At 49.3% G+C, this 26,253-nt stretch overlaps 9 protein-coding genes across 9 annotated transcripts; 5 read left to right on the forward strand and 4 right to left on the reverse strand.

The window, feature by feature from the left end:
• Positions 1 to 4,090: 4,090 nt before the first annotated feature.
• Positions 4,091 to 4,672, reverse strand: SPBR_01044 (uncharacterized protein; the record flags this gene model as incomplete). The annotated part of the gene is made up of 1 exon (XM_040759363.1): positions 4,091 to 4,672. The coding sequence occupies one exon, from the start codon at positions 4,670 to 4,672 to the stop codon at positions 4,091 to 4,093; it is 582 nt and encodes a 193-aa protein (XP_040618986.1).
• Positions 4,673 to 6,190: 1,518 nt separating this feature from the next.
• Positions 6,191 to 7,353, forward strand: SPBR_09043 (uncharacterized protein; the record flags this gene model as incomplete). The annotated part of the gene is made up of 2 exons (XM_040767169.1): positions 6,191 to 6,482; positions 6,560 to 7,353. 2 exons carry the CDS (start codon positions 6,191 to 6,193, stop codon positions 7,351 to 7,353), a joined length of 1,086 nt encoding a protein of 361 aa, XP_040618987.1.
• Positions 7,354 to 8,175: 822 nt separating this feature from the next.
• On the reverse strand, positions 8,176 to 9,042 carry SPBR_00919 (fungal cellulose binding protein domain protein; the record flags this gene model as incomplete). Its single annotated transcript, XM_040759238.1, has 1 exon — positions 8,176 to 9,042. The coding sequence occupies one exon, from the start codon at positions 9,040 to 9,042 to the stop codon at positions 8,176 to 8,178; it is 867 nt and encodes a 288-aa protein (XP_040618988.1).
• A 1,495-nt stretch (positions 9,043 to 10,537) lies between these two features.
• SPBR_00662 (fumarylacetoacetase) lies at positions 10,538 to 11,842 on the reverse strand (the record flags this gene model as incomplete). The annotated part of the gene is made up of 2 exons (XM_040758981.1): positions 10,538 to 11,458; positions 11,483 to 11,842. The coding sequence occupies 2 exons, from the start codon at positions 11,840 to 11,842 to the stop codon at positions 10,538 to 10,540; spliced, it is 1,281 nt and encodes a 426-aa protein (XP_040618989.1).
• Positions 11,843 to 12,476: 634 nt separating this feature from the next.
• On the forward strand, positions 12,477 to 13,172 carry SPBR_00998 (maleylacetoacetate isomerase; the record flags this gene model as incomplete). Its single annotated transcript, XM_040759317.1, has 1 exon — positions 12,477 to 13,172. One exon carries the CDS (start codon positions 12,477 to 12,479, stop codon positions 13,170 to 13,172), a length of 696 nt encoding a protein of 231 aa, XP_040618990.1.
• Positions 13,173 to 14,412: 1,240 nt separating this feature from the next.
• Positions 14,413 to 16,173, forward strand: SPBR_00439 (3-oxoacid CoA-transferase; the record flags this gene model as incomplete). The annotated part of the gene is made up of 5 exons (XM_040758758.1): positions 14,413 to 14,522; positions 14,578 to 15,490; positions 15,555 to 15,586; positions 15,640 to 15,757; positions 15,814 to 16,173. 5 exons carry the CDS (start codon positions 14,413 to 14,415, stop codon positions 16,171 to 16,173), a joined length of 1,533 nt encoding a protein of 510 aa, XP_040618991.1.
• A 1,443-nt stretch (positions 16,174 to 17,616) lies between these two features.
• Positions 17,617 to 18,156, reverse strand: SPBR_01064 (helix-turn-helix-domain containing protein type; the record flags this gene model as incomplete). Its single annotated transcript, XM_040759383.1, has 1 exon — positions 17,617 to 18,156. One exon carries the CDS (start codon positions 18,154 to 18,156, stop codon positions 17,617 to 17,619), a length of 540 nt encoding a protein of 179 aa, XP_040618992.1.
• Positions 18,157 to 20,395: 2,239 nt separating this feature from the next.
• SPBR_00912 (X-Pro dipeptidyl-peptidase (S15 family) protein) lies at positions 20,396 to 21,286 on the forward strand (the record flags this gene model as incomplete). Its single annotated transcript, XM_040759231.1, has 1 exon — positions 20,396 to 21,286. The coding sequence occupies one exon, from the start codon at positions 20,396 to 20,398 to the stop codon at positions 21,284 to 21,286; it is 891 nt and encodes a 296-aa protein (XP_040618993.1).
• A 1,137-nt stretch (positions 21,287 to 22,423) lies between these two features.
• On the forward strand, positions 22,424 to 23,976 carry SPBR_00525 (uncharacterized protein; the record flags this gene model as incomplete). The annotated part of the gene is made up of 5 exons (XM_040758844.1): positions 22,424 to 22,584; positions 22,630 to 22,703; positions 22,749 to 22,825; positions 22,946 to 23,635; positions 23,698 to 23,976. 5 exons carry the CDS (start codon positions 22,424 to 22,426, stop codon positions 23,974 to 23,976), a joined length of 1,281 nt encoding a protein of 426 aa, XP_040618994.1.
• Between the last annotated feature and the right edge of the window lie 2,277 nt (positions 23,977 to 26,253).

Consider the following 26,253-nt stretch of genomic DNA (forward strand, 5'->3'; position numbering starts at 1 on the left):
TGAATTGATGAAGCCGCTACATCAGCAGTTTGAAGCGGTTGTAGGCATTGTGTGTATATTTTCTTGACTAGGTCCATTTATGGCCACAGTCTGGTGTGAAGTAACGCTCTTTTGAGTAAAGTCTTGTTCTCGATGGCAACGATTCATTAGGCCACTATGTAGTTGGCGTAGAGTTACTTTAATGTTCATGTGACGGTGATTTCACAGTTTTGGTTACAAGAGCTTGGGATTGCACCGCCTAGTGTGCAATGCCGCGGTGAACCACCGGCACAACCAGGTGGAGCACCTGAAAATCCGCACGAGCATACTATCCATGTCTTTGAGCAGAGGATATCATCATTTGAAAGAGGAAGAAGCCTTGCAAATATTCAAATAAAATAAAATACCAAGGATATTATTCAGTGAGCTTAAAATGCAAAATTTTCGTAATCATCAAGGATGTTGCCTACACTCAATAACTCAAACATTGGCGAGTTGACGTCGAGAGATGACGGCAAGCCCATGCCTGCTGCGTCACTCGTGGGCGCACCTGTCCTGGTGTTATCATGGCCTCTATCGTCAACGGACTGAAGCAGAGGATCCGGGGGAAAGAAACGCCCCAGGTCAGACGAGAGGCGCTGGTCAGACACTGGACTCGGCAAAGGCACTTGCACACTTGGATCTAGCGACGTTGGGTGCACCAGGCCAAGTACTTTTTGCTCTGGTATATTAGGCTGACGCTCGTGACCACTCGGAGCAAGGAAGTACTCCTCAGCAGGAAGGAGTGTAGCATTTTGCGTGAGGGGCCCACCTCCGAATTCAACCTCATTCTCTTCTCCCTCTCGTGCCACAGCAGACTCCTGTTTCTGTTCCATGCGCAACCGACAGGCATTGACCACACCCTGACTACGCTTGAGCTTCACCGCCAAAGCCTTCGTTATGGGCGACTGTACCGACAGACGTTCCACAAGCGCCAGAGCATCCATGACGTCAGGCAGAAAGGACAAAAAGGCTGTACTCTTTGCTGTGCCTGCGCATAAAAGTAGAGATGTCAGGGCAGTCTCGAGAAAGTGGTTAAACGTTTTGAGCTGGGCGTGGTAGATGTCGGTATCGCGTGCCAGTGTAACAAGAATGCGGATGGTGTCCTGGGCAATCAGGGCGAGTGTATTGGCACTGGCCGGGTCGAATGCAGTCGTGGTGGCCGTTCTAGATGACAATGCAGCCAAGCCTGACTTGCGGTGGATGACCGTGCGCATCTGACTGCCGCGCAGATATAGAATCAGGCGAAGTCGATACTCACCACGGCGTTCACGGCTTGAATCAAATGTATCACGCGCGCCATGAAACACAAGCGCAGACGGCAGGTTTTTCTGCCACTGAACAACGCGGAAATCGAGAAAGTCGCGCGTAGCGGTCAACGCGAAGGGTGCTGGTGGTGCCGCAGGCAGCAAAATGAGCTTGCGTACCTCGGATGAGATACGGCAGTAGTCGACCATACTTTTTAGGTAAGCGGTGGAAATGGATGTGTCGGAAAACTGTGGCCAGTGCTGGATATCAGAGTCCCGAACGGCAAACGGCAGCCCGGTCGAAAAGCTGAAACGACGCTCCATGGTGAAGGCAGACCAATAGAGCCGGTCGTCTCCGGCCGCAGCTGACGAGGCCGTCGCGAACACCTCTGGATCGTCGTAGTTTTGCAGAACGCGTTCCTCTTGCAAGAGGCGCATAACGCCGCTAATGACACGCCATGCCAGTACTTCTCTGCCACAGATATAGTCATTAAAGAGACATCGTCCCGGTCGACGTCAGCAAGGTGCGTCCGGATCAAGACGTCGCGGTAGATGACCTCCGCAAGGGGGTTCGCTGTTGAGACAAGCGTGGGGTCTACAAGAATGGCTACGACCACAAGGAGGAGAATGGCCGTGTCTTCCACATGTCTGCGATGATTGGTGTTGGGTGTCCCGGCCGGCGCAGAGTAGCCCGATGTCGGGCTGGTGTCGTTCTGGCCTGCAGTCTGGCTCTCACGAAACGCACCCACGATGTCGAGAGCCGAGAGCCAGTGTTTCGGTGTCGAGAAATGGGTATTGCAAGCCGACCTCTTCGGCCCAGACCTGCAGGATGCTTTTCCAGTGGTCGAGGCTGAAAGCAGCTAAGGCTGCACCGGGACAATCGCGCTGCCGCGCCTCCGACAATATCTGTATTGTGCGCTCTCCTATGATGGGTGTCTGGCTTCCTGGTGGCGACGAGACAGCCTCGTCGGGGTTCAATGCGTTTAGGCGCTTCTCTGCCAGACGTAGATAGTAGTCGATGCTTGTGGGCCGCAGCTGGAAAGCGGCACCAGGTTCTATCATTTTCAGACGCAGATGTGTTGGACCAGATGCCGGTCGATGCTGGTTGGTTGGTATTGGAAAATCGATGGCGTTTATAGCGGCGCTCTTTCGCTGCAGTGTCCGCGCCTTGTCTGTTTTGGTTCTGGAAGCGTGTGGCACGCTCGTAGGCGCACGAAACACCCATGCGCCTGCATCCACGACATGGCCGTTCGCCGGTACATTTAGTCTTTCTCTGTTTGCAGGACCTGCAGGAAAAGCTGTCAGTGCACATGGACAACGGTTATTGATTGAACGCCGTTAATAGGTGGCTAAAAATGGAACGGCACAAGGGACATACACGCTGTGAAGTCAATATGTTAGCGAATGGGAAAGGCGGAATAGCAAGCAGAGGCGCGTTTGTACCAACCAAGCTACTGTTGTGTAGGGCGTACGTCGCTTCCGGAGGTTGGGCATGGCGAAATTGGGCGATGAGGAGGCCAAGACGAAGGCAAGAAAGTGGTGGTGGCAGAACCGAAATGGACCAATATGATGGTGACGATGTGCCAATTTTACGATGAGTTATGCATTGTACGGAGATGGGCGCAAAGTTCAGCGCTGTGACCGAAGGCTTTCGCCTAATACAGTGAAAGAGCCGGGGTGAATTGCCGGTAAGTGCGGACACGGGTAAGGTAAGCAAGCAACAGCACAAGGAGTGGTAGGAGTTGGCGTATACTTACGTCAGGAGGCAATAAAAGTCGCCACTCATTCGGCGTTCGCTAATACGCCGTGCGTCTTAGGAGCCATGCTAAACCACGCAAACAAAATACCATAACCAAATGTTGAGTTTGTTGCACCTTACATAACCCAACCCTTCCCAGATACTGTTAACACCATGGATGCTCTTTTCTTCCTTCCTCCCCTGACCCTGCTGGGACGGCTGCCCAAAACGACGCTCAGCTCGCCCCAGTTGTACAGGTTCTGTACCTTCTAGCATTTCAGCAGCGACCGCTCAGTCACGCCCAGCATCAGTGAGCTCTCAATCTCAAAAGTCATGGCCCCATGTTCATCTCATTGCGGCGCCAGCTCTGCTTTGGTTGCCTGCGGAAAACTGCTAGCAACAGGTCCATAGCCACCTTTAATATTGTGGGGCGACGAACTGTCTGGCAGCAAGCTCTCTTGCAGCTGCCCTTACATCATAGCTGCCAGAAATGAGTCCCATGAATTCTGACATGGTGTTACGATGATACCGCGGTGGCCGGAATGTGCCTTCAGCCATCAGCCAGCGAGGCGGGAAGGTAACAAAATCCGCAACGGCTGTGCTGACGACGGGATTTTAAAGCTTGTGTCGATCGGTGTTTTCGTTCTGGAGCTCGATGTTTCGAGCCGCTGACTGCTAGCGACTTCCTTGTTGCTGGGAAGACGAAGGTTGTGCCACTCCAAGCTAAATATATTCATTGTCATGTTTTATAATAAAGTGAATGTACTGTTCACCGGTTGTCGCGCGTAATATAAATTAAATTTCACAGAACTTATCAGGTCCCACTAATTAATTGGCAAGTTATATTTATTGCCACCGTGCTTGAATCATACTATTTTGTTCTCTACTTTGCATCTAACGAGCACCTCTCATGTTCAAAGGTTGCTTGCATCCCATTTTTTACAGTAGCTTCTATTTCTGCCAGAATTCACTTGCGTTCATGCAGTAGTGATCTATCTGTGGCCGAAATACTTAGTTATAATTACGGAGTTATGGTAAATACATGTGCTTTTGCATCATTAAGTCCCTTATGTTTATTAAGTGTTTTCTAGCCATTATTCGCCTCCTTTTCGGCTTCTAGTTTGCCGATTTCCTCGCGCATCCAGGCAATCCGCTCGGCCCGCGTCATTTCGTCCTTACGCGCCCAAAAGTCGGCATACTTCTCGATGACTTGCTTGTCGGCGCGGTCCCGGGCCTTTTGTTCTTCTGTACGAGTCAATGTCTTTGTGAGCTCGTCAACAAAGGCAGTCGGGATATGCAAGTAGATGGACTTTCCGTCGATAGGTACAAACCCGCCGGTGCGAACGTTGCAAATCCCTACCAAGTCACACCAGGCGTCACCTGGAACCAGGCAGCACACAACGTTCGTTGGGCGCTGGGGAGCAGAACTCGAGCCTGGAGGCCGGTGTACCACCTTCGATGGAGTCACCGTGGCATTGATGGTTCTAGGCAAAAACGTCAAATCGAGTGCCTTTTGTACCTGTTGCGCCGTCTGGAACACACTGTCGGGCCCAAGGCTGACGGGGATTGTCCCATTTCTCTTAGGGAGGCCGAGTGTACTGGCCAGTCCAGCCTCCACCCATGCATCTGGGCCCCATGGGTCGTATGTGTCTGTTCTTTGGGGCGCCATCCTGGTGTTTTGTCGCGGACCTACAGAAAGGAATGAGTTAGTAGACTTTTATTTTTTTTTTTTTTTTTTTTTTTTTTTTTTGCATTCCATAGATTTTGTTAACGAATAATAAGATGGAGGGGGTTCCACAGAATTGTATTGAAAACGAGCGTACCGAAAGTGTCACGAGAACGTTGCGCGAATACAAAACAATGGCGAAAGAGAACAGAGTTGTTGCGATGGCGACAGTGCAATCGATGGAAGTGATGGGAAATGTCAGAGATCTTGAGAATTGGCGTTGTGCTTGGTTCTGGAAGATGGCGAGTGCGAGAAGAGAAATAAGGGGAAAAGGGATGAGACAAGAACGGGATAGTTGCGAAGGAAGATGGAGCATAATAAACTGTTTGCTTGGTGGCGATTTCATATTTTCGCCCTTTCCCTGCGAATTTTAATTGTGTGCATTGAGTCACTGTACGTCGAGATCATAGAGCTAGCGTGCGACGGCTCTCAGCGGACCTAATTGGGTCTAAAGCAGCCAATCAGGGCCCGCCCAGGACTAAGCACGTTTGTACGACCTCACTATAACGGTACGGTGGTACGAAGTACAGAGCTCGCGCTGGCTTCCTAGGCAGGCACGAAGTATAACTCACTTGCGTGGTTCTGATTGTTTGCAATACCTTTTTGACATACCGTGCTAGTTTGCTTTGGACGTGAATTTGGCTTGTATGACAGACCAGTGAACAGTTATTTTGACCGAGACGCAGATTCATATTCATTCAATCTCTCGTACATAGGAAAATGTTGAGACTATTGTGAAGAAGTGCTGTTTAGCCTTTACGAAGCTAGGAGACTAGCACAACAATAGTTTACAGTGCATTGACAGGAAATCATACACATTGACGTCCTTTTGGTCTGTACTTTGTTTTGTACGAACCATGCGTAGGATTCCTGGTAAGGAAATAAATCAGATCTGTGACTCGCAAACACAAGGCTAATTGTAGCCATTGAATCACCGCCCTTCGTTATTGTATGAGTTTTGTGAATATTGTTTTACTGTATAGTATCTTTGAGTATATTGTTCTGTCGCGAACGTCTCTGGTGCCCTGACAAAAAAAAAGTCCAGTACAACTTGTCCTAGATGCTGTGGATGTGGTCAATGCTGTCCGTAGTTGAGTTTGTTAGTTGGCGTCGTTATAGATGACACTTTGTAGTAAATGTAGGTTGGTTGTCTTAAATGGCCCGTATTACCATTTATAGAACGTCAAATCACGAACAATGTCAACGTAGGCAAACGAAGAAAGGACTATGAATAAGATATTAAACGAAACCGACATTCACTGAAGCAGCAGGTGTTGTCCCGGCTTATCGTCCTACTTTCCAAACTTTTTTTTGCTTGAAGCTGCGCCAGTCGACTTTCATTCTCTTCCCATCGTCAGATAAAGTTGCAACCCAACTCCCGTTTATCATACCAGTCTTCTCTTTTTTCATGCCATTCGACAACAAATTTGGCACGCCTACACACTAAAATCTACTTGCACCATGGCTTCCACAAATCCCCGGGTCCGTGAAGTATACCAATTTACCTTCGGCGTAGAGCTCGAGCTTTACTTACGACCAAAGAACACAGCCGAAATTGATACAGCCAAGGAAGTTGTTGGCTGGGGCGGGGACAGTCAACGCAAGGGCCACTATCGCGACAAGATTCAGGACCTTGTCCACGAAATCTTGACCACCCATACGTTTAAATGCGTGCTTGGGATGAGCAAAGACTACGAAGACTGGAGCGTCACGGAGGATGGATCTCTTGTGAGAGGCGAGCCAGACGGCTACTGTAAGTTAAGGACAGGGCAACAGAAGTGTTATGGTTTGATAGGAAGCTCATACTAACAATGTTACCTTGCTTCATAGTTGGCGTTGAATTGGTTTCTGACGTCATGAGCACTGATACACCTTGGGCACCTGTCATATTCAAAATCTACAGCATTCTTGGCAGTCACTTCGACATTGCCACAAGTCAACTAAGCGGCACACATGTGCACGTGAGGCCGCACAACGTCAACGGGGATGTGTGGAAGGTTGACGAAGTGCGGGCAATCCTCAAGGCCCTATGCGTCCTTGATCAGCCCTTCACAGCAATGTTGCCCCCAAGCCGTCGTGACACCTTCTACACGCGGTCATTGCTCTCCGACCAAAACGGGAAAGTGAACAAGCTGTGTCTATTTGCCGACGACGTCCGCAATGGAAGACCCGAGCAGCTCTTCGGCTTTTTGGATCAACTCGAGACAACAACGGAAGCAGGAAAGCTGTTCGAAGACAGGTTTTACTACGTCAATCTTAAAGCACTACCAGGTGGCACAATCGAGTTTCGATTCCCACCGCCTGCAGAGACGGCTGAAAAGGCCTGTCATTGGATTCTATGGGTCCTTTCGTTCGCACGGGGCTGCATCATGAAAGCGGAACGCGGGTTCGGGCCCAACATCCGCGGCAAGAAAAACTTGCACCACCTCATGGAGATCGTCATTACTGGGCATCGACTTCTGCCGGCGTCTGCCAAAACGTCCGTCAAAGTTTTGGAGCCGGCTCTTTATGGGCACAACGACCCGCCTGTACTTTCCCTAACGGACCGAGAGAAACGCGAGCTTGCAAAGATCAAGCGCGAGAAGGATGCGCTCTTTGCATCTGGAGGCGGTATAAGACAGTAGAATTTTTTTTATTTTGATCGTTTGTTTGTACGTATTAAGGCGATGGCCAGAATATATAGGCACCATCAGGAGATAATTTTACGTGAGAATTCGCGGTATGCGTTAAAGTGTTAAACTTTATGGGATGGCTGTAGTTTAGTAGCGCCATAATATACGTGTTTGCTAGCCAAAATACTGACACCGATAAGGGCATTCGGCAAGTTGGTAGCATCAGTTGGGTTCATAAGGTTATCAATTCTAGCGATAAATAAAAGAAGTAAAAGAAGAGGAGAAAGGAAACAAACCGTACTTATCGCGTTAAAAACCCCTTTTTCGTGGGTCGACTTGTGGACTTCCGATCAGAGCACCGCCACTTAGTTGAACGTATGGTCTTCTGATTAGACGTCTGTTGGTCTGGCCACTGTCCCAGTTTACGTGTTACTTAGTGACTCTCGGGCCTTCAGCCTGTTATAGTTATATTGTTTTACTAAACCGTGTCATATCGTAGTGTGATGTTAGGCTTCCGTAAAGTAAGGCTGTATGTAATAATGACTCTTTAATGTGTAGTTAATTTTACAACCAGGTTTTTAATTTATTGTAATTTTAACAGATGTAAATCCTTTATTTGGAAGGAAGAGAGTCTTTTCCTACTATGTAACATAAACGTAGAGTTAGATACACCGACCGGGGGGGGGGGGGGGGGGGTTACAGGGTACAGGTACGTGTATAGAAAAGATTTCTAGTATGGTGTATGGGATGTGGTCTTTGTGCAGTTACAACGACGGAACTTGATGGCACTGACCATGAGTACCTTAGTGTATTCTTTAAATACTTCTGTCATGCTCATACTGATGTAAACTGTGAAAAAAACTCCCATGTGTTGCCAGGTGCAAACGGAGTCGACGACCCGGGGTCGGTCTCAGATGGATTGTGATCTCCCTTGTGTATGACCCAAGTAACTGGGTATCCCTGTTTGCAACCTTGGTACACGGTTTTGACCGACTTTCCGTTGTTAGGCGTTGGCTCGGGCGAAACGGGTGTGCAGCCATTGTTTTTGACGAAATGATCGCGCAGTGACCTTCCCATCGAGGTTTGCAGCACCGAGTCGGACGTGCCGTGTTGACCGTAGTACGGCACTGGATCAGTTCCGCCGGAGCAGCCGCTAAGCTGAGCGCCGGACAGGATCGCAACGGCGCGAACCACTTGAGGGCGGGCGCAGGCGACCGCATACGACATGGCGGCGCCATAGCTAAATCCAGTCGAAAAGCGCAGCGTGGTGTCGACGCAGAGGTCGGCCTCCACCGCCTTAACCATCTGGTCGAAGAAGGTAAGGTCCTCCCCGCCCGAGTTGGCCCAGCCGTTGTTGAGGCCGTTGGGCACAACGAAAATGGCGCTGTTGTTGGCTAGCGGAGGAAGCCCGTAGTAAGGAAGCGCACCGCCGTGGTGTATGTCTTCACCCTGTACGATCTTGGTTGCGCTGCCGCCTCGCGGGTGCCATGTAAAGATAAGACGGTAAGGACGGTTCTTGTCGTAGTGATCGGGAAGCTTCATGATGTACTCCCGCTGCTTGCCGTTCACAGTCATCGTGTACTGTTTATTGGTCATAGTCGGGTCCTTTCCACAGCCGGCAGACTTGTCAGCCAGGGCGGTGCCCAGCAACGACAGCCCCAGGAGAACCACCGCCCCGATAAATCTTATCTGTACTTGCATTTCGGAGATATATGTTTGGTTGGGCGATCATAAGTTTCAGAGGATGCTGCATCGATGATAATGTTAACTGTGGAAAACCTGGCGTTACGATCCAAGATATAGACTTTTGACTTGTCATTGTCATCTACCGAGATCAGATACCGAGACAAACTGCGCGAAGAACTGTAGAACGACAATCTGCCGGGAAAATAGATAATATGAAGCCAAGACAACGAACATCGTAAAATCATCCCCGCCGTGTTTAGAATTTCCAGCAGTGACTTTGACAGTGACTGGACTTCATGGACATAGTCGCAACATGCAGTAAATGTAAATCGAAGGCCTCCATGACTGGCCATACAAGGGAGTTTCTTCTCGCAATTTATAATGATAAGGCGATCTTAAACTACCGCGGCTGATATACGATCGCCTAAATATGTGCACTTAATAAGAGTGAGTCGGAGAATTGTTGAGAGGGATCGTCGTTATTAAACTTGCGGGGATTTACAGGAACCATTCCCGTGTTTCGCAGTTCACCGTCGTAGCCTTTCGCCCCGCTGGTTCGAGTTTATTGCCTTACAGGCTGCCGCGAAGACACAAATTAGCCAGAATAGCAGGAGAGCTCGGCAATAGTGAACGCTCGCACATCCTAGTAAATATGGGAAACCTTGGCGCCTTCTCCAAGAAGGGCTGGGAAGTATTAACCAGCTTAGTAGGGCAGGTGTAGATTGCCGAGAAGGCAAACATCAACAAGTCCTAATCGAATACGCACTTTTAGTCATTTCTTGTTACCCATAGCATCCTTTGCTTTCGGTGTCACGTCATACATACACTTTAGAGTGCAAACGTCCGCGTCGCCTCCCTCGCTGTCCTTCTTTCTTTTAAATAGGGTTTGGGTCGTCTACCTTTGGTGTAGGAAGCATCTCATACGCCATGTGGGTCGTTGACTGGGTAGACTCCCCCTGCTTCAAACCTTCATTCACAAGTATGATAGAGATCAGGCAGCGACTGCCATTCATGCCAAGCGAGGAGGGCGTAGAGTCGATTTATTACACCATAAATCCATTCTAATAGTTCACGTAAATTATTACGGGGGCGGAATATTGGTGACTTGGCGAGGCGCCTTTACCCCGCGACCATATGCTCAAAGTGCCGAGCAGTCTCAAATCGAGCCCCGTCGCATACGATTTACCCATGTCGGCTTCGTATTCTACACATGAGCTCGGTTCTTCACATACCAGCTACAATGGCTGAACGAGACCCAGTGTCACACGCGACTCGCTCTCTTTTGGCGGCTTTTGGCTTTATGGCTAGGCGTCAATTACCCGTATGTATACAGTTCGAAGATACTCAGTATCAAACATCAATAAAAACAACACACGTACACAATATGATACGGACAGGGGACGGTAAGGCACATTTGGCAAGTTTTGAGGTCATTTCTGTTCGGAACTTAGCCTAGACAGAAGACAGCGGGACACGTCCCGTTTAAATGATTGTTCTTTCGCCAAACTCTTCATTCCTCTGCAACTCCATCCGGCCATGCTGGGAGGATACACCCCCGACACTCGCCGAATCCAAGACGTTGGCCGTTTGAATTTTCACACCAGCCACGCAAGACGACCTCGTCGCCGTCCTCCAGAAACTTTCTTTCCACCCCGCCAACATCCATAATTTTGGAACCACCAGCCGTCAACTCCAACAGGCTGCCTTGCATCCCGTCGTCGGGTCCGCTGATGGTACCGGATCCCAAAAGGTCTCCCACATTCAGCGGACAGCCACCAACGGTGTGGTGGGCTAACATTTGAGAAAAGGACCAGAGGAGGTGGCGGCCATTGGAACGGCTAATGACAGATGGCGAATTGGATCCTGCAGGTTGTAGAGCAACCTCTAGGTTGATGTCGAACACGGGTTTAGCACTACCGTCGGCGGGCTTCAAGTATGCCTGCAGCTCACTTGTGTTCTCGATACCGTCTGTGCGGAACGGCTCAAGCGCGTCGGCGAGTACAACCCAGGCACTAATGGTCGAGGCAAAGTTCTTTGCATTGAATGGGCCGAGCGGGACGTACTCCCAAGCCTGAATATCGCGGGCTGACCAGTCGTTGAGTAGAACATAACCAAAAAGGTGGTCCTCGGCCTTGACGAGTGGGACGGGCACACCCAAACGGTTGGGCTTGCACACAAATGCACCAAGTTCCAGCTCAATGTCGAGGCGCTTACTTGGGCGGTAGATGGGTGTTTTCTTGTCGGCATCCAGGATCTGTCCCCATGGCCGGCGAACAGGCGTTCTCGAGACGACAACCGACGAGGCGCGGCCGTGGTAGCCAACGGGAAGATGAGTGTAGTTGGGCTGCAGTGCATTGGCTGGACCGCGGAAGAGCACACCAACGTTGAACGCATGATGTTTGCCGACATAAAAGTCCGTATAGTCGCCAATCTGCATTGGGAGGTGGGTTCTCACGGACGCCAGCGGGACGAGACAGGCGCTCCGTAGATGTGCGTTGTCTTGCAAGCGCTCACGGAAAGGACCGTCTTTCACCAACACATCATGGAGGTAGCTGCGGACAATTTTATGCAATGGCCGGCCGAGCGCCGCAAAGGAGTTGAGCGTGGACTCGTCAAACACATGCAAGTATGGCTGGATGTCTGGCAGCCCAGAAAAGCCATCGTATTCGGAGAACACGACGAGGTCGAGAGCTTGGTCACCCACAGCGACGGCGACACGGGGTGTTGGTGCACCAGAATATGTGACGATGCCAAAGGGGATGTTAATCAGTGAAAAGTCGCTCTCAGAGGGAATGTTCAGCCAAGATTCGGCCATGGTTGAGGAATACATGACGCCTTTTTGGTTAAAACCGGAGTGCATTGACTCTGAGGATAGGATCGGACAGGGAAGCAAAATTAAATCTTGACAACCATTGACGTGAAACGTCCAAAGATTTGCTTTTGAGTAACGCGTCCTGAATAGGGAGACCGGACGGAAGTTTTTGCGTAGGGTACTTTGTAAGTATTTGGTGTGTGGTTTTAGTAACCCGACCTGTGGAGACCCCGCATAACCGATGCAAGCCGTGTTAGTTAGCGGAACAGCCACTAAGTTGGAACGGCTGCTGCGTACAAAACATTCCGCAACTTCCGTCTCCGCCACAATGCGGGGTTCCGCAGCAAGGAGTGATCCACAGCAAATGGGGAAGGCGAGACTAGCCGTCGGTCAGCACGCTTAGCGGCCTGCGGCACTGGTCATTGTGCGCTGCAAAAGGCAACTACGATTGATTCTTTCCAGAAGTCAGTCACATGCAAGATGGAGAGTACTTCGTAGACTGCTCCTCCTCAAGAATCCCAATGAGTTTGGACTCGGAATGGCAAACGTTACAGCAAAACTTCCCGTAGTCAATTCGCGAGTCAACATGCCCGGTACTGCCCAACGAAAACAAAATACTTCTACATAACGAAAGACTATGACCAAAGACGACTTTAATGGCGTAGAGCTGACGCTCTACACGTACTTCCGGTCATCATGCTCTGCGCGTGTGCGGACAGCGGCGGCCTTAAAAGGCCTCGCGGTGACGCCGCACTATGTCGACCTCTTGAAGGGAGAACAATCGGCACCGACGTACACCAGCGACGTGAACCCCTGTGGCACCGTGCCATCCTTAGTAGTTGGCTTTCCCGACGGCTCGCAGGCGACCATACGTCAGTCAGTGACGATTCTCGAATTTTTCGAAGAGGCCTTCCCCGACAAGCGGTCCCTACTGCCAGGGGCTGAACGGCCCCTACAGCGTGCCGTTGTACGGGACATTGTCAACATTATTACAGGTGATGTGCAGCCAAAGACCAACTCAAGTGTGCTACACCGGATGCGCACCCTCGGTATCGAATCGGCCGACTGGTGCAAGGAAATAATGGTGCCCGGAATCAGGGCTGTCGAAGCCATCCTGCAGAACAGCGCTGGAAAGCACAGTGTTGGCGATGACATCACGCTGGCGGACGTCGTCATTGCTCCAGCGTACGAGGCAGCTCTGCGTTGGGGGGTCGACTTGACGCTGTTCGAAGCTGTGACCCACGCGTATAATGCGTGCAAGGACTTGCCAGAGTTTGTCGCAGCGGACTGGAAGCACCAGCCTGACACGCCAGAGCAGTTTAGAGCTGCGTAGCATCGGGTGGCCTTGTCATGAGCCGTATTTAGGAGCCACATTTGGGAGCAGCCGTTGGCAGATAGTGTTGAGAATTGGGAATGCAGCAAAAGTAAATACTCCAAGAATACAATCAACACCATCCGAACTGCCTGCTGTCAAGGACCACACTTGCTGATATACCGCCGCGGCGGGTCCAGTGGCACCGAAGCGGGAGAATCCGCATGTACTCGGCGACTAAAGATACAAAGTCAAGACGGCTGGACTTGACAAGAATTGACTGTGCACAGAAACCCAGTACGTCACGCATTGAAATAGAACACAATGATTGTTGCCTTCATGTAAGGCAGTGACGGAGAATAGCAGACATACGGCCATGCCGGCAAGTACAAAAATCAGGAGAGGGAAAGAGATCCTATGAAGTGCCAGCAGCTGTTATAAACTGATTTTCTGGGGGCATTACCAGCGACACGCTGTCAAGAGTATCAATAAATTGCTCTAGATAGGCGACAGAAAAATGGGTAAGATGCTTCGCCTCAGACATATTTGGGAAGTATCCAAATCAGTTCCACCTGAATCGCCCGAGCATAATGTTGGCCGCGCGTGCTGCGATCGGTCAAAGGAAGGGGCAACTTTTTCTGGAGTTTATTGTTAGCATAAGTTTCAGCCGCTGATATAAACTCACACACAAACGTACGCACAACAAAATAATTTGTAACTGACATCCAAACCGTCCAGATGTCAGAGTGTTTGGGCGATGGTATCTCCGCTGCAATCAAGTGGCAGAAATCTATGATCACTAATTGTTACTGTGGCTCATGTGGCGTGGATCCACCCCTAGCGGGTTGATAGCTAGCACGCATCTCGCTAATAACACTCCGACGCAGAAGCAGCCAACAGTGATATTCGCGCGGGCGGTAGGTGCCGCCCTTAGCGGCGTGAGCCTGCGTTGTTTCCGATGTCAGAAGCAACGCCTATCTCCATGAGGAGGAAACTGCTCAGGAAATAAATAGGTGGTAAGAATTTCTCACAACTTTCGAATGGTGCAACCTTTACCTTTGTGTATCCACTACCTATCTGGATTACCAACCGCGCGTACCCTTTCTCCTGCCGTTGTACTCAACCTCGACATGGCCCGCGCACTATTCCGACTCCTAGCCGCCGAGCGACAGACACGACCTGTGGAGAGATCCATTGTTGCAACGCGGGGCATTCTGGGCAATCTCACCACTCATACAATCACCACACCGTGCGTCACGCGATGTACAACTCGCAGACGCCCGACCGCGGCTCGTTCGGTGCCATGGCTGGCAATTCCACACAGCCGCCGAGCTTTTCAGAAAGATGCTTCGGCGGTGCCCCGGCCATCCCGTGAGAGTGACAAAGTATATAAGACGGCCGACGAAGCGGTGGTTGACATTCCCAGCGGGTCTGTGATTCTGAGCGCTGGCTTTGGTCTCTCAGGTGTTGCAGAGACCCTAATCAACGCGCTACACCGAAGAGGGCCTGAATCACTGCATTCGTTGACGGCTGTTTCCAACAATGCCGGCGTTGAAGGCAAGGGGGGCCTCGCCGTGCTGACAGAGGCTGGACAGCTTGACCGCCTCATTATCTCGTATCTTGGTAACAACAAGAACCTTGAAAAAAAGTATTTGGCTGGAAAGATTGCTGTCGAACTATGTCCACAGGGGACGCTGGCCGAGCGCATCCGGGCGGCTGGTAGCGGTATACCGGCGTTTTTTACACCCACCGGTGCCCACTCCCTATTACAAGAAGGCGAGATCCCTGTACGTCTCGGCCCGGACGGTAGTGTGGCCGAACGTGGACGTGTGCGCGAGACTCGTGAGTTCAATGGGCGGACATTTCTCATAGAGCCCGCTCTTCCCGGTGATGTGGCCATTCTGCGTGCCCACAAGGTCGACCGCGCTGGCAATTGCGTCTTTCGATATTCCACGAAAGCATTTGGACCGCTTATGGGCAAGGCGGCCAAGCTGACGATCGTCGAAGCCGAGAATATTGTCGAGTTGGGTGAAATCGACCCTGGAGAGGTTGACTTGGCTGGCATCTACGTGGATCGTATTGTGCCTGCAACAGTACCAAGCAAAATCGACATTCTCAAAACGCGTGAACCCGAGACGGGGAAGGCTGCGTCTACTGCTACCTCAATGACACCAAACACGGCAGCTGAGAAGCGATTACGTATTGCACGGCGTGCCGCCAAGGAACTGCACCCCGGGTTTTATGTCAACCTCGGCGTTGGTATCCCGACGTTAGCGCTGTCTTTTTTAGCACCAGACGAGAAAGTCTGGATTCAGTCGGAAAACGGAATTCTAGGAATGGTAAGTCTTTAGCTATTTTTTTCTTGCCTTGCATTTCATTGTGTGCTTTATACTAACTGCGCAGGGCCCATATCCTCTTCCTGAAGAGGTCGACCCGTAAGTATTTACGTGAGAATCAACCACACAAGATCGACCTGCTGATGTCATAGTGATATTGTCAATGCTGGTAAAGAAACTGTTACCTTGGTACCGGGTGCAGCCACTTTCGACAGTTCTGAATCCTTCGGCATGATCCGAGGAGGCCACGTCGACGTGTCGATCTTAGGAGTAAGTACCATTTTCTTCACGCGTCATAACCCCAAGCTGACACTATCCCTCTCCAGGCACTTCAGGTTAGCGCCACTGGTGATCTCGCCAATTACATGATACCTGGTAAAATTTTCAAGGGCATGGGCGGTGCTATGGATCTTGTGTCCAACCCTGACAAGACCAAGATTGTTGTCGCCACTGAGCACGTCGCCAAGGATGGTTCCTCCAAGATTGTCCAAAACTGTTCACTTCCACTTACTGGTGCCCGCGTTGTGAGTACAATAATCACCGACCTTTGTGTCTTTGAGGTTGATCGTCGCGGGGGCAGCGGTCTGACTTTAACTGAACTTGCCCCTGGTGTGACTGTGGATGACATACAGCAGAACACGGACGCAACATTCACTCTGGTAGACAAGATGAAGCAGATGGAGTAGTGATGGGACTATGGAGATTTAAAGTCATTTTGGAGGAAACGTGAAATGTTATATTACATCTCATGTTATGGTAACAGTTTTCATGGTTTTTTTAGTTTATATAACAGCAATAATAACTATTAATGGTCGTGTACGCTATCAATAAAAGTCGGTATAGTATGTGAATGTCGTATTACTATGCGCAATTTGGCAAAAGTGTAGGGATACACAATGTTTGGGAACGACATATCATCGCTGAACAAACAATGACTCAACAACACCTATACGTGTCCTCCAAAGGGCACACGGTTTTCAAAGGTAGTGGGCCACATTGTGTGCCAGATGTGCCTACAGAGTACATTGGCTTGCGGGGATGCGCTCTCCGACTTGACAAAAAGACAAAGATGCTCTACTAATGTTTTCCCTTCAATGCTAGAACGTAAAATATGAACTCTACTATTATCTTCCCTCAGTTGCACCTCTCTATGCCCCTGTCTCTACCGTATATTCCAGAGACGTGGGAGACATAGTTGAATTGAGGCTGTCCGTAGTCGCTTGACGTCGTGAAAGTTGCTTGATACGTTCCGCTTCAATTTTGATGTATTGACTTCCCATTGACACTACTACTACTCCGCGGGTAGCAAGGATTCGCTGCGCAAAGCCTTTTTAGACGTTTTAGGTTCTGGACTTGGTGTGTTTTTCTGAGTCTCTTCCCGTTATTTTCTATTTTTGTTTCCCTCTTTTCTGTTATTTTTTCTTTTTCTTTTTCTTATTTACTTCTAATCTTTATTGGTAGAGAGTCTCTTTATTCTGAGCCATTTTGGTTACGTCTACTGTATAGGTATTAATAACATGTACTTAGTTTTACAGAGTGGATTCTACCTTACGTCGCGTCGCTGACTAATATTAATTTTCACCGAGGACCACCTGAGGCGTTATGAGCTTTACGGGCCGGCAGTACTGAAATTTGAACAGTAATTACGTCGTATTACCCCTGAATCAGCTTTGGCGAATATGCGCAGGTACAACGTACCTAACATCAATGGCGCAATAGCGCCATTCTACATGACGAGGTGAATCTGTCCGACAATGCAATTGAACGGACCTTTTCTCGGATAAAAGAAGTTAAAACGGTCCGAGTTTCTAATTCTGAAGTCCTTTGTTATTTGGATCCCGGGAAGAAAAGACGGCTGGATGACATGTGCAGGCACTCATTGCTTGGCCGGCATGGCACGGACATTGGCACACTAACCAAGAAAACGTGAAAGCGATCTCTTCGACACAGAATGATAGCCCCCGCACGCTCGTGGCATCGTGCTGCATCAGAGTTGTAACATTGGACCAAGTAAGAGATTGGGATAAGATCACGTGGACCGAGTCATGATTCAATATTCTCTTGAATAACTAATTTCTCTTGTCTAAAATGCGGTGCCCTGTACTCTAGTTCAGCTCCCACGCCAAATCTTATTCGAAGCCCGGGACACCAATGAAGTTGGAGATGAAGTCCGCCTTGCCGACAGGGACGCCCTGCGCACGTAGAATAGAGTAACCCGTTGTTAGATGGAAGAGGAAGTTTGGAAGGGCCTGGAGCAGCACGGCGTCCTTGACCTTGAGGGTCACCGGATGCGAACCACTAGGATTAAAGGTGGCCGATTGGCTCTCAGCACGTCCATTGGCGACATCGGGAGTGACCTTTTTCAGCAGAGCAAGGCCGGCCTTGATGCGGGTGTGCAAGTCGGCAATTGTCTTCTCATTGTCCACAAACGGAGCAATGTCCTCGCCCGTCAGGTGGATGACGTAGTTGCGGACAGTCTTTGTGGCGTTTTGCACCTGGAAAACGAGCGGATTCTGGTCTACCACAAGGCGTGCAGAGGGATAGACCGAGTCAGCATCAATACCATTGGCCTTCGCGTGGGCCTCGGCCTTGTGTAGAATGTGGTCAAATGTCTGGAGTCCGCGGGTAAGGACCGGCACAGCTATGTCGTACGTGGAGAATGTAGACATGTTGTATTCTCGTGTTGGGAGTGTAAGGTGTGTATGGAAAGATGTAAAAGTAAGGTATGGTTCGAGGTGGGTTTGTTGTGACTTTGATCTTGTTTGCAAAGACGTCAAAGTACGGCCGACCTGGACCATTTATACAAAGGGCATATACTTTCAGTACTATTGACTTGTAGCTAATTTTCAATGGCGTGACGGTAGACCAGGTGACGCAATATGTCCTGTGTCTGGCCGCAGTTGAGTTAAGGAACTTAACCAACTCCATCATTCTATTCTCGATCATTAAAACGTCAAAAGCACGGATTAAAGAGAAAAGAATCGGTCCCGTAAAAAGAGCATTAAGTTAGCTACGCGAGATCAGTAGTGTCCCGCGCCGCGTGCTGCTATCGGTGTTCCCTAATTTACCAAATTGGCGGGACACACCACAACTTGGATGAGCCTAATGGCACCCTACAATTCAACTACTACCAGGTTTGTGTGATAATGCACCTGCTTTATTCTTATGATAGACCAGGTTGGAATATTTCTTGTAAAATGGTGTTCATGACTCGGAAGACGTCAGAAAACGCAATTGTACCCAGTGCACAGGCCCTGCATTCCGTTATTCTGTATGTCGTAATAGCTTGATTAACGATGACGACTTTCGCATGTGCTCGTTTCTAACCTGTTAAGGTAAGGGCCAACGGCAAGCATGACCGACGTTGGTTGCATCATAAGACTGCTGGCTTTATCATTATATGATTGAAAATGCTCCACGTAAAACTATATGCATATCATCCCTCAATACCTTCACAAATGAGTCAGGGGTTTCATTCCCAACAGCGGCAGCAACGGCTGCGGTGGCCAGTCACGTAGATTATCCCGCTATGGCTGGAACCGATACCGGCCTAATCCCACCTATCGCTATGTAGTGCTTATGCCGCTTTACTCGTTCGGTAGAACAACTTGTCCACCGCTGTTGGCAATGACGAGTAAGTTAACGTCGAGCGTACCATCGCTTATGTGCCAGCCGTACTCTTGGCCACTGTACGGTGTGTCATTCCTTACAGAAACTGGCGTGATATTACTGCCGGGGATTGGTGCCGTCTTGAACTCCCACCAACTAGGCTCGAAGGGGATCACGCACACAATGGTGGTATGCAACCAGTTAATGACGGACCTGAGATCGTATTTTTGAAGTTAGTCGTCTCAAAAGGTCCCGCCCGGCTTACATGCTGCCCAGCGCTCTTAAATAGGAGTGGCATTCGTTCTTATGGAGAATATCAACGACGACGAGATTTGCTTCCGCAGCAAGCGGTGTGCGTTACCTGGTGGCTGTCACATTGGGTAAGTGCCTACATTATAACAGGCTATCGACAAAACATGTGGCCACTCGGAAACTTGGCCCGGTGTATAAGTTGACGAGGCGCGCCGCGGTTTACACGCCAGTGCCCTAACGTACACCGTCTTGTCTCGGCTAAGCGTCGCACATACCTTGGCCATAACACCGATCATGTGATCTTGGTAGGCACTGGCAACGAGCACACCGCCGGTACGCGCGTCGCTTGGCTTCTCGGGTGGTGCTGATGGACCAAGTCAATCGCCCAACTGCCACCGATCTTCATGCCAAAGGCGGTCGGGGCCGCTGCGAACACGCTAATCAAGTCACGCCAATATGCTCGGGGCAGAGGATTGCGTCGTCGTCTTAGCGGTAGAGGTCCCGAGAGGCGTCAGTGCGGTGATGTCGGCTTAAATAACCTGTATAGTAAGGCCACACAGGCATCCAGCACAGCAAGCGGACGTACGCCAGGCATTCCATTATTCTTGAGTTGCTTCATCATGATGTCCTGGAGCCAATCACCGAGCATGCCAGCAGTATTGTATAAAAAGTACGCCGACGGCGTGAACACTAGGAAACCGCCGGTCCTGTCGAGGCACTCATCGCGTTGCGGGTAGTCCGTTTTGATAGATCATAGTCGCCGCGCCTACTCCACCAGTGTATGACCCCGCCTCCACCGTGGGCCAGGCCCTGTGTAAGCAAAGCTGCGACGGAAAGGCTTGCGGAAAACTTGGCAGTCTACTACGTCATAATTTTGTTAATATGTAAAGTGACTTTGAATGATAAAAAGGGCCGGTCTCAACCAAAAAATGGCACGTATTCTACGAAATCTATCCAACAACATCTATTCTACGCAATCTATCCAATTCCTCGTGCTCATTATCTTCCATTATGTCTGCTCCAACGAAAGTCGCCTTCCCATCCTTCATGCTGCAGATCTGCGGCGAGCTCTACGCCCCGGTTGCTGGCGCCCCTGACCGCAATGGCGCTGCTGTTGTGATCAGCCACCCCATGACCGGAGTCAAAGAACAAACCTCTGCAGACCACGCCCGGCTGCTATCTAAAGCCGGATTCTACGCCCTTACGTTTGACGCTGGTTATCAGGGAGAAAGCACTGGACAGCCACGTGGGCTGGAAGACCCACATCAGAGAGTCGAGGATGTTAAGGCTGCTGTGAGCTACTTGAGCACGTTAAAAGGTAAAGTTGATCCTAGCCGAATTGGTGTTCTCGGAATCTGCGCCTCGGGTGGTTATACATCCTATGCCGCTCAGTCTGACAGCCGTATCAAGGCACTTGCTACTGTGAGTGCCGCTTGCGTTGGCCGTATGACCCGCAATGGAGGTGTACACAGGGAGAACAACAAGGAAGTCCCTGAAGCCATCGCTGGTGCACTTCAGGTAGCAGGCCAGTGGCGTACGAGTGTGGCCGACAACCCCAGCATTGAAGCCCCACCTATGTTCAGCAGCGATATCTCTCAAATTCCGGAGGACGCAGACTCCTTCTTCAAAGACGCGGCCTCATACTACGGTTCGAAGCGCGGAAACCATCCCCGTTCCGACCAGAAAGTTCCACCATCAAGCTACGATCTCATGATCGGCTACGACTCATATAACCTCCAACACCTGATCTCCCCACGGCCATTATTAATGGTCGCCGGATCCAAGGCCCAGACTCTTCATTACAGTGAAGACGCTGTTGCTACAGCCCGTGAACCTAAGGAACTGTTTGTCGTCGAAGGGAAAGACCATTTTGCCCTCTATGATGACCTTACAGTGTCGGGTCCGAAGCTTATAGATTTTTTCGGAAAGAATCTTTAAGGATGGAATTACGCTTTAAAGTATTAAGTCGGGTTGGGAGAGGAGGTTGGCCAGACGAAGGTTACATGATCAATATAAGGACTTTAAATTGTCATCAAACCTATGCAAATAAGCCAGCCTTTCGGAAACACGTTCAACACATTTCAAAAACATTACCAATAACTACCGGAAACAAAGGCGGCAAAAGCCATGAAAACAATTATGTGCCTACGAAATATAATATCGTAACAGTTGAAACTTCTTTTAAGTTATCTGTAACCTTCTATTCAACTGATCCGTCAACGCCCGGCTATCTGTATCTCCGTAATCCTCTCTTCGGTAGCCTTTACGTCGAGTCTTTACAAGGGTATTAATAAGAGTCTTCACGCGGGCGTTTACGACGGTAGCCTGTCTTTAAGTAGTCTGTATAAGCGTCCTGAAACGATCTAGACGTGTTCGAGCTACCACGTGGTATAGCTATCCGGCCTCAACTATCTCCTTCTACTGTTATAATACTTCCAAGTGTTATACTATCCCGCCTCGTTGCGCTCGTATTATATTATTTAAGTGTGTTACAATCTATTGCTTCCTAGGTCACAGCCGGTGCCGCCGTGTATACCCGTGTTCATAACCGTGTATACATATGACCTTGTTTTTGCCGCCGCCTCCGTCGCGTTTCTGCATGTAAGGCATTTTATTTGCACTAGCTCATTTTCCAATAAAAAGCCGCTGTAAATATTATGTGAGAAAATTTATTTACACAGGTCTGTACACACATTTCTTAAACACCAGTTACGCGTACGACTTGTTACTAAAATTCTTTATTCGAATAAAATAAACTTCGATTTTCATCCCAATTAGTTTTATTTCATTGTCGGGAAGACCAAAGCGTTTGCTGCAGTCGTCCCGTATCGGAGAAATGGTCGACGTCATCAGAGTAGAAAAGCTGACATTCGCCCCTATGGTTAACGGCGATCATGTACTAAACATATGATAAAGTAAAACTACTACAATACACCATTCAGATTGACATCATAGACGAAGAACGACATTTTTGTATATTTTGATGGCGTTTCGTTCCATTTTAGATATTTGACCTCGTAGGCCTCGTCGATCCTGCTGTACTAATACCAAAAAATTTCAAATCAAATTCACAACATGGCTACATCAAGACTGGCAAACGTTGCCGAGCAGGCAATTGGACACGATGGTGGCGCCGCGACGCAGCAAGATATTGCTAACTACGAAAAATCTGGAGACGGAGAGCATACCATGAAGGCCCTCACCTGGCAAGGGAAAATAAAGTTCAAGTCCTGGACGTGCCGCGGCCAAAGATTATCGAGCCTCGCGACGTAATTCTTAAGGTTACAGGCAGTACTATCTGCGGCAGCGACCTCCATCTTCTACACGGTGAATTTTCTGTTATTTACCAAGCGTGGTACCAATGTCAGACATTGCCGACTCTAACAGTCTAAACTTCTAGGTTCGGTGGTTCAAATGCAAGTCAATGACATCCTCGGCCACGAGTTTTGCGGTATTGTCGATGATGTTGGCCCCGAGGTGAAAAATATTCAGAAGGGAGGACGATATGTTGCTTCGTTTCAGATTGCTTGTGGTGATGTCCGTTCCCCGTCCTTATTCCTTTCCTATCATGTAATGCGATATGACTAACACGTTCAGTGCTTCTTTTGCAAACAGAAGTTGTCCTCCCAGTGCGAGCGCACAAACTCGAACTCGACTCAAAAGGCACTTTACGGCTCACAGACGGCTGGAATCTTTGGCTATTCGCACCTCACGGGCGGGTTTGCTGGTGGTCAGGCTGAGTACGTGCGAGTACCCTTTGGCGACGTCAACCTGCTGCACATACCCGACGACATCCCCGATGAAAAGGCCTTGTACCTTTCAGACGTGCTGGCTACATCATACAATGCAGTCAAGGACACTGCAGTCTACCCCGACGACCAGGTGGCCATCTTCGGTGGAGGGCCGATTGGCCAAATGGCCGGAATTTTTGCGCTCAACGAAGGAGCCAAAAAGCTAATCTTTGTTGACACCGAGCCACGCTTGAGTTTTGTCAAGGGTCGCTGGCCAGCCAAGAATGCCGACCAGCTGGAACTGATTGACTACAAGAAGCTCAGCTTTGGGACCACCAATAAGGAAACTGTTGTCAGCAAACTAAAGGATCTTTGCGATGGCCGTGGCCCAGACGTGGCCATTGATTGCGCCGCTGGCGAGTACGCTAAAGGATGGTTACATTGGGTGCAGATGCAAATCGGTGCTGAGACAGACACGAGCGAGATTCTGAACGAGATGATTGAAGGTGTTCGCAACTACGGCCGTGTGGGTGTAACAGGCGTCTACGTTGGTTATGTGAGTTTTATATAACTGGAACAAGCACATTGTGGACAGTTCAAGACTAACATCTCTACCAGACGAACCATTTCAACATTGGCTCACTTATGGAGCGCGGCATTCGGCTCATTGGCAATGGCCAGGCACCTGTCCACAAGTACTGGGAGCATCTGTTAAAGCAGATTCAGTCCGGTGCCCTGGATCCCCTGCAGATGGTGTCGCATCGGGTTCGACTTGAAAACATGGAGCAGGTGTATCGCGCATTCGATCACAAGGAAGATTCAATACAGAAAACCTACGTGGAAACAAAGTTCTCGTCTCCTAGAGCAAGCAAGTTTCCTGAGTTGACGACATTTTGATATATTTTCTATTGGAATGTAACAGCAACGCCAACGCGGTGACTGTTGATACGGAAAATCGATCAAAAACAAAAACAATAACCTATATCGTTAACTTAGTCATTTTGCTCGTTTGTCACCACGGAATGTGAACTGAAAGAAATTTGGAATTTCACTGGCTTTTGAGTGACAACCTAATACGATTGATTGTAGAAATTAACTACCGCCGTTTTTGTTAACGCCACGATCAAAATCACATACCAATGGACATAATGTGGTGCGGGAGACATAACCACTAACTTAACGTGTGGCGTGAATCGCGGCGCTTGGTGGTTATGGTCCCCAAACGATGTACCACATCGATGTCATCGGGAGCAAAGTCTGTGTCATCATGATAGCTCTTTTATGTAGCGTATTTTCCAAAAGGATTGATTTTGATTGATGTGTCTGTAATTACTTTGTGCAGAATACGTTTAAAGGCGATTGGCCGAAAAGTAGTTAACCGTTCCCACTTCCGCAGTGTGACTAACAGGTATTAGCACTTACAGCTATTGGTTCCTATCGTTAAGGAATTTTTATTAATCCGCGTCGTCGTCGTATCCAACACATAAGGGACACAAAGGGGCCAAAGTGAGGGGTACGTTTCTAACAAAAGCACCAACACAACTCTTCATTTTCGAATGAACGACAACACATAGCATTTGAAGCATGTCTAGTGACAAACATTCTACCTTACCAGAGCCGCACAAAGGCCTATCGCAAAACCAAGAAGATGAAATTCAAGAGTGGATTTCGAAAGAGATCGGCAGCGGTACCATTGTCCGCAAACAGCAAATTCACTGGTTGGCGGAAAGCGTCGCTCGGCGGGACACTGGTCAACATTACAAACTCGACACCGACTTTGTCGAAGACTTTCTTAAACGATACCCGACCATCTCCAAGAGACTAGTGGAACCCCCGATGCCGACCTTCCAGAGGCTAGCAGGCGAACAGAACCCTCCATTACGAGGACTCGCGCGGCTGAATGAGATGCGACAGAAGGATGCCCGAGAGGCCCTCTACGGCGACGCCCCGCCACCACCGCGACAGCCTGCGCCATATCCGGACGGCGAAGTCATCCATAAACTGATGAGCCGTTATGTTGTACGAAACGGCAACACTATCACGAAGTACACGACGCATCCCGACGGCATGGGCGCCTATGATTGCCCGAACGAGGCTCTGGCACTCCGTTTTATCAAGGCGAACACTACGATCCCCGTCCCCACAGTCATTAGCAGCGACTGGGACCGTATCACAATGGAATACATTGAGGGCCAGACGTTGAAGCAAGCTTGGGGAGTGTTGACGCCCGACCAACGCTCCGATATCTTGGTCCAGCTTCGTGATTACATCGAACAATTGCAAGCTCTAGCTGGTACACAGATTGGCCGATTAGATGGCCAAGGTGCCGTACTCCCAACCATCTTTCCTCGTTCTGGAGGACCATTCAACACTTGTGCGGAGCTCCACAACTGGCTTGCTAAGCCTCCGAAGCGGCAAGCAGCTCAATCAATGTACTGGCATCAAATTACAATGCAGTTAGCGGCCGAGTCTTATCCCATAGTATTTACGCATGGCGACATCGCGGCACGGAACATCATAGTGCGTGACGGCCGTATTGTTGCTCTCATAGATTGGGAATATGCCGGTTGGTATCCTGCGTATTGGGACTATGTTTTGACTCTGCGTGGGTTAGATAACATTGATTGGGGTACTTTGGGATCAAATGTGCCGACATTGTTCCCTAAACGGTATGATCTCGAGTACATTCTTATGTTGTTTATAATGAATACATCGTAGGAATTTAGAACTATATCCTCTATCTATTAAACTGATGTTCCATCTAGTAAGCTATCGAGCAGCTCGTTTTCAACCGCATCGTACCATTCCTGCTCCTGTAGGCCATTATATACAAGAGCCTGAAGACCTTCTAGTATAAAGTGTTGACAATTCCATTCACTAGAAAACTCTCTGTCCGTTACCGGCGTATTTGACACGATGGTCACGGGTAGCATCTCTTGACCGTTAGGGACAACGACAGCCCCGGCATTAATGTGGCCAATGTATAACACACCCATTAGTTAGGGTTAGTTAGTTAGTTAGGGTTAGTTAGGGTTAGGGTTAGTTAGGGTTAGTTAGGGTTAGTTAGGGTTAGGGTTAGTTAGGGTTAGTTAGTTAGGGTTAGTTAGGGTTAGTTAGGGTTAGTTAGGGTTAGTTAGGGTTAGTTAGGGTTAGTTAGGGTTAGTTAGGGTTAGT

This window comes from Sporothrix brasiliensis (assembly GCF_000820605.1).
Source record: "Sporothrix brasiliensis 5110 chromosome Unknown Cont19, whole genome shotgun sequence".
Classification (NCBI taxonomy): Eukaryota; Fungi; Ascomycota; class Sordariomycetes; order Ophiostomatales; family Ophiostomataceae; genus Sporothrix; species Sporothrix brasiliensis.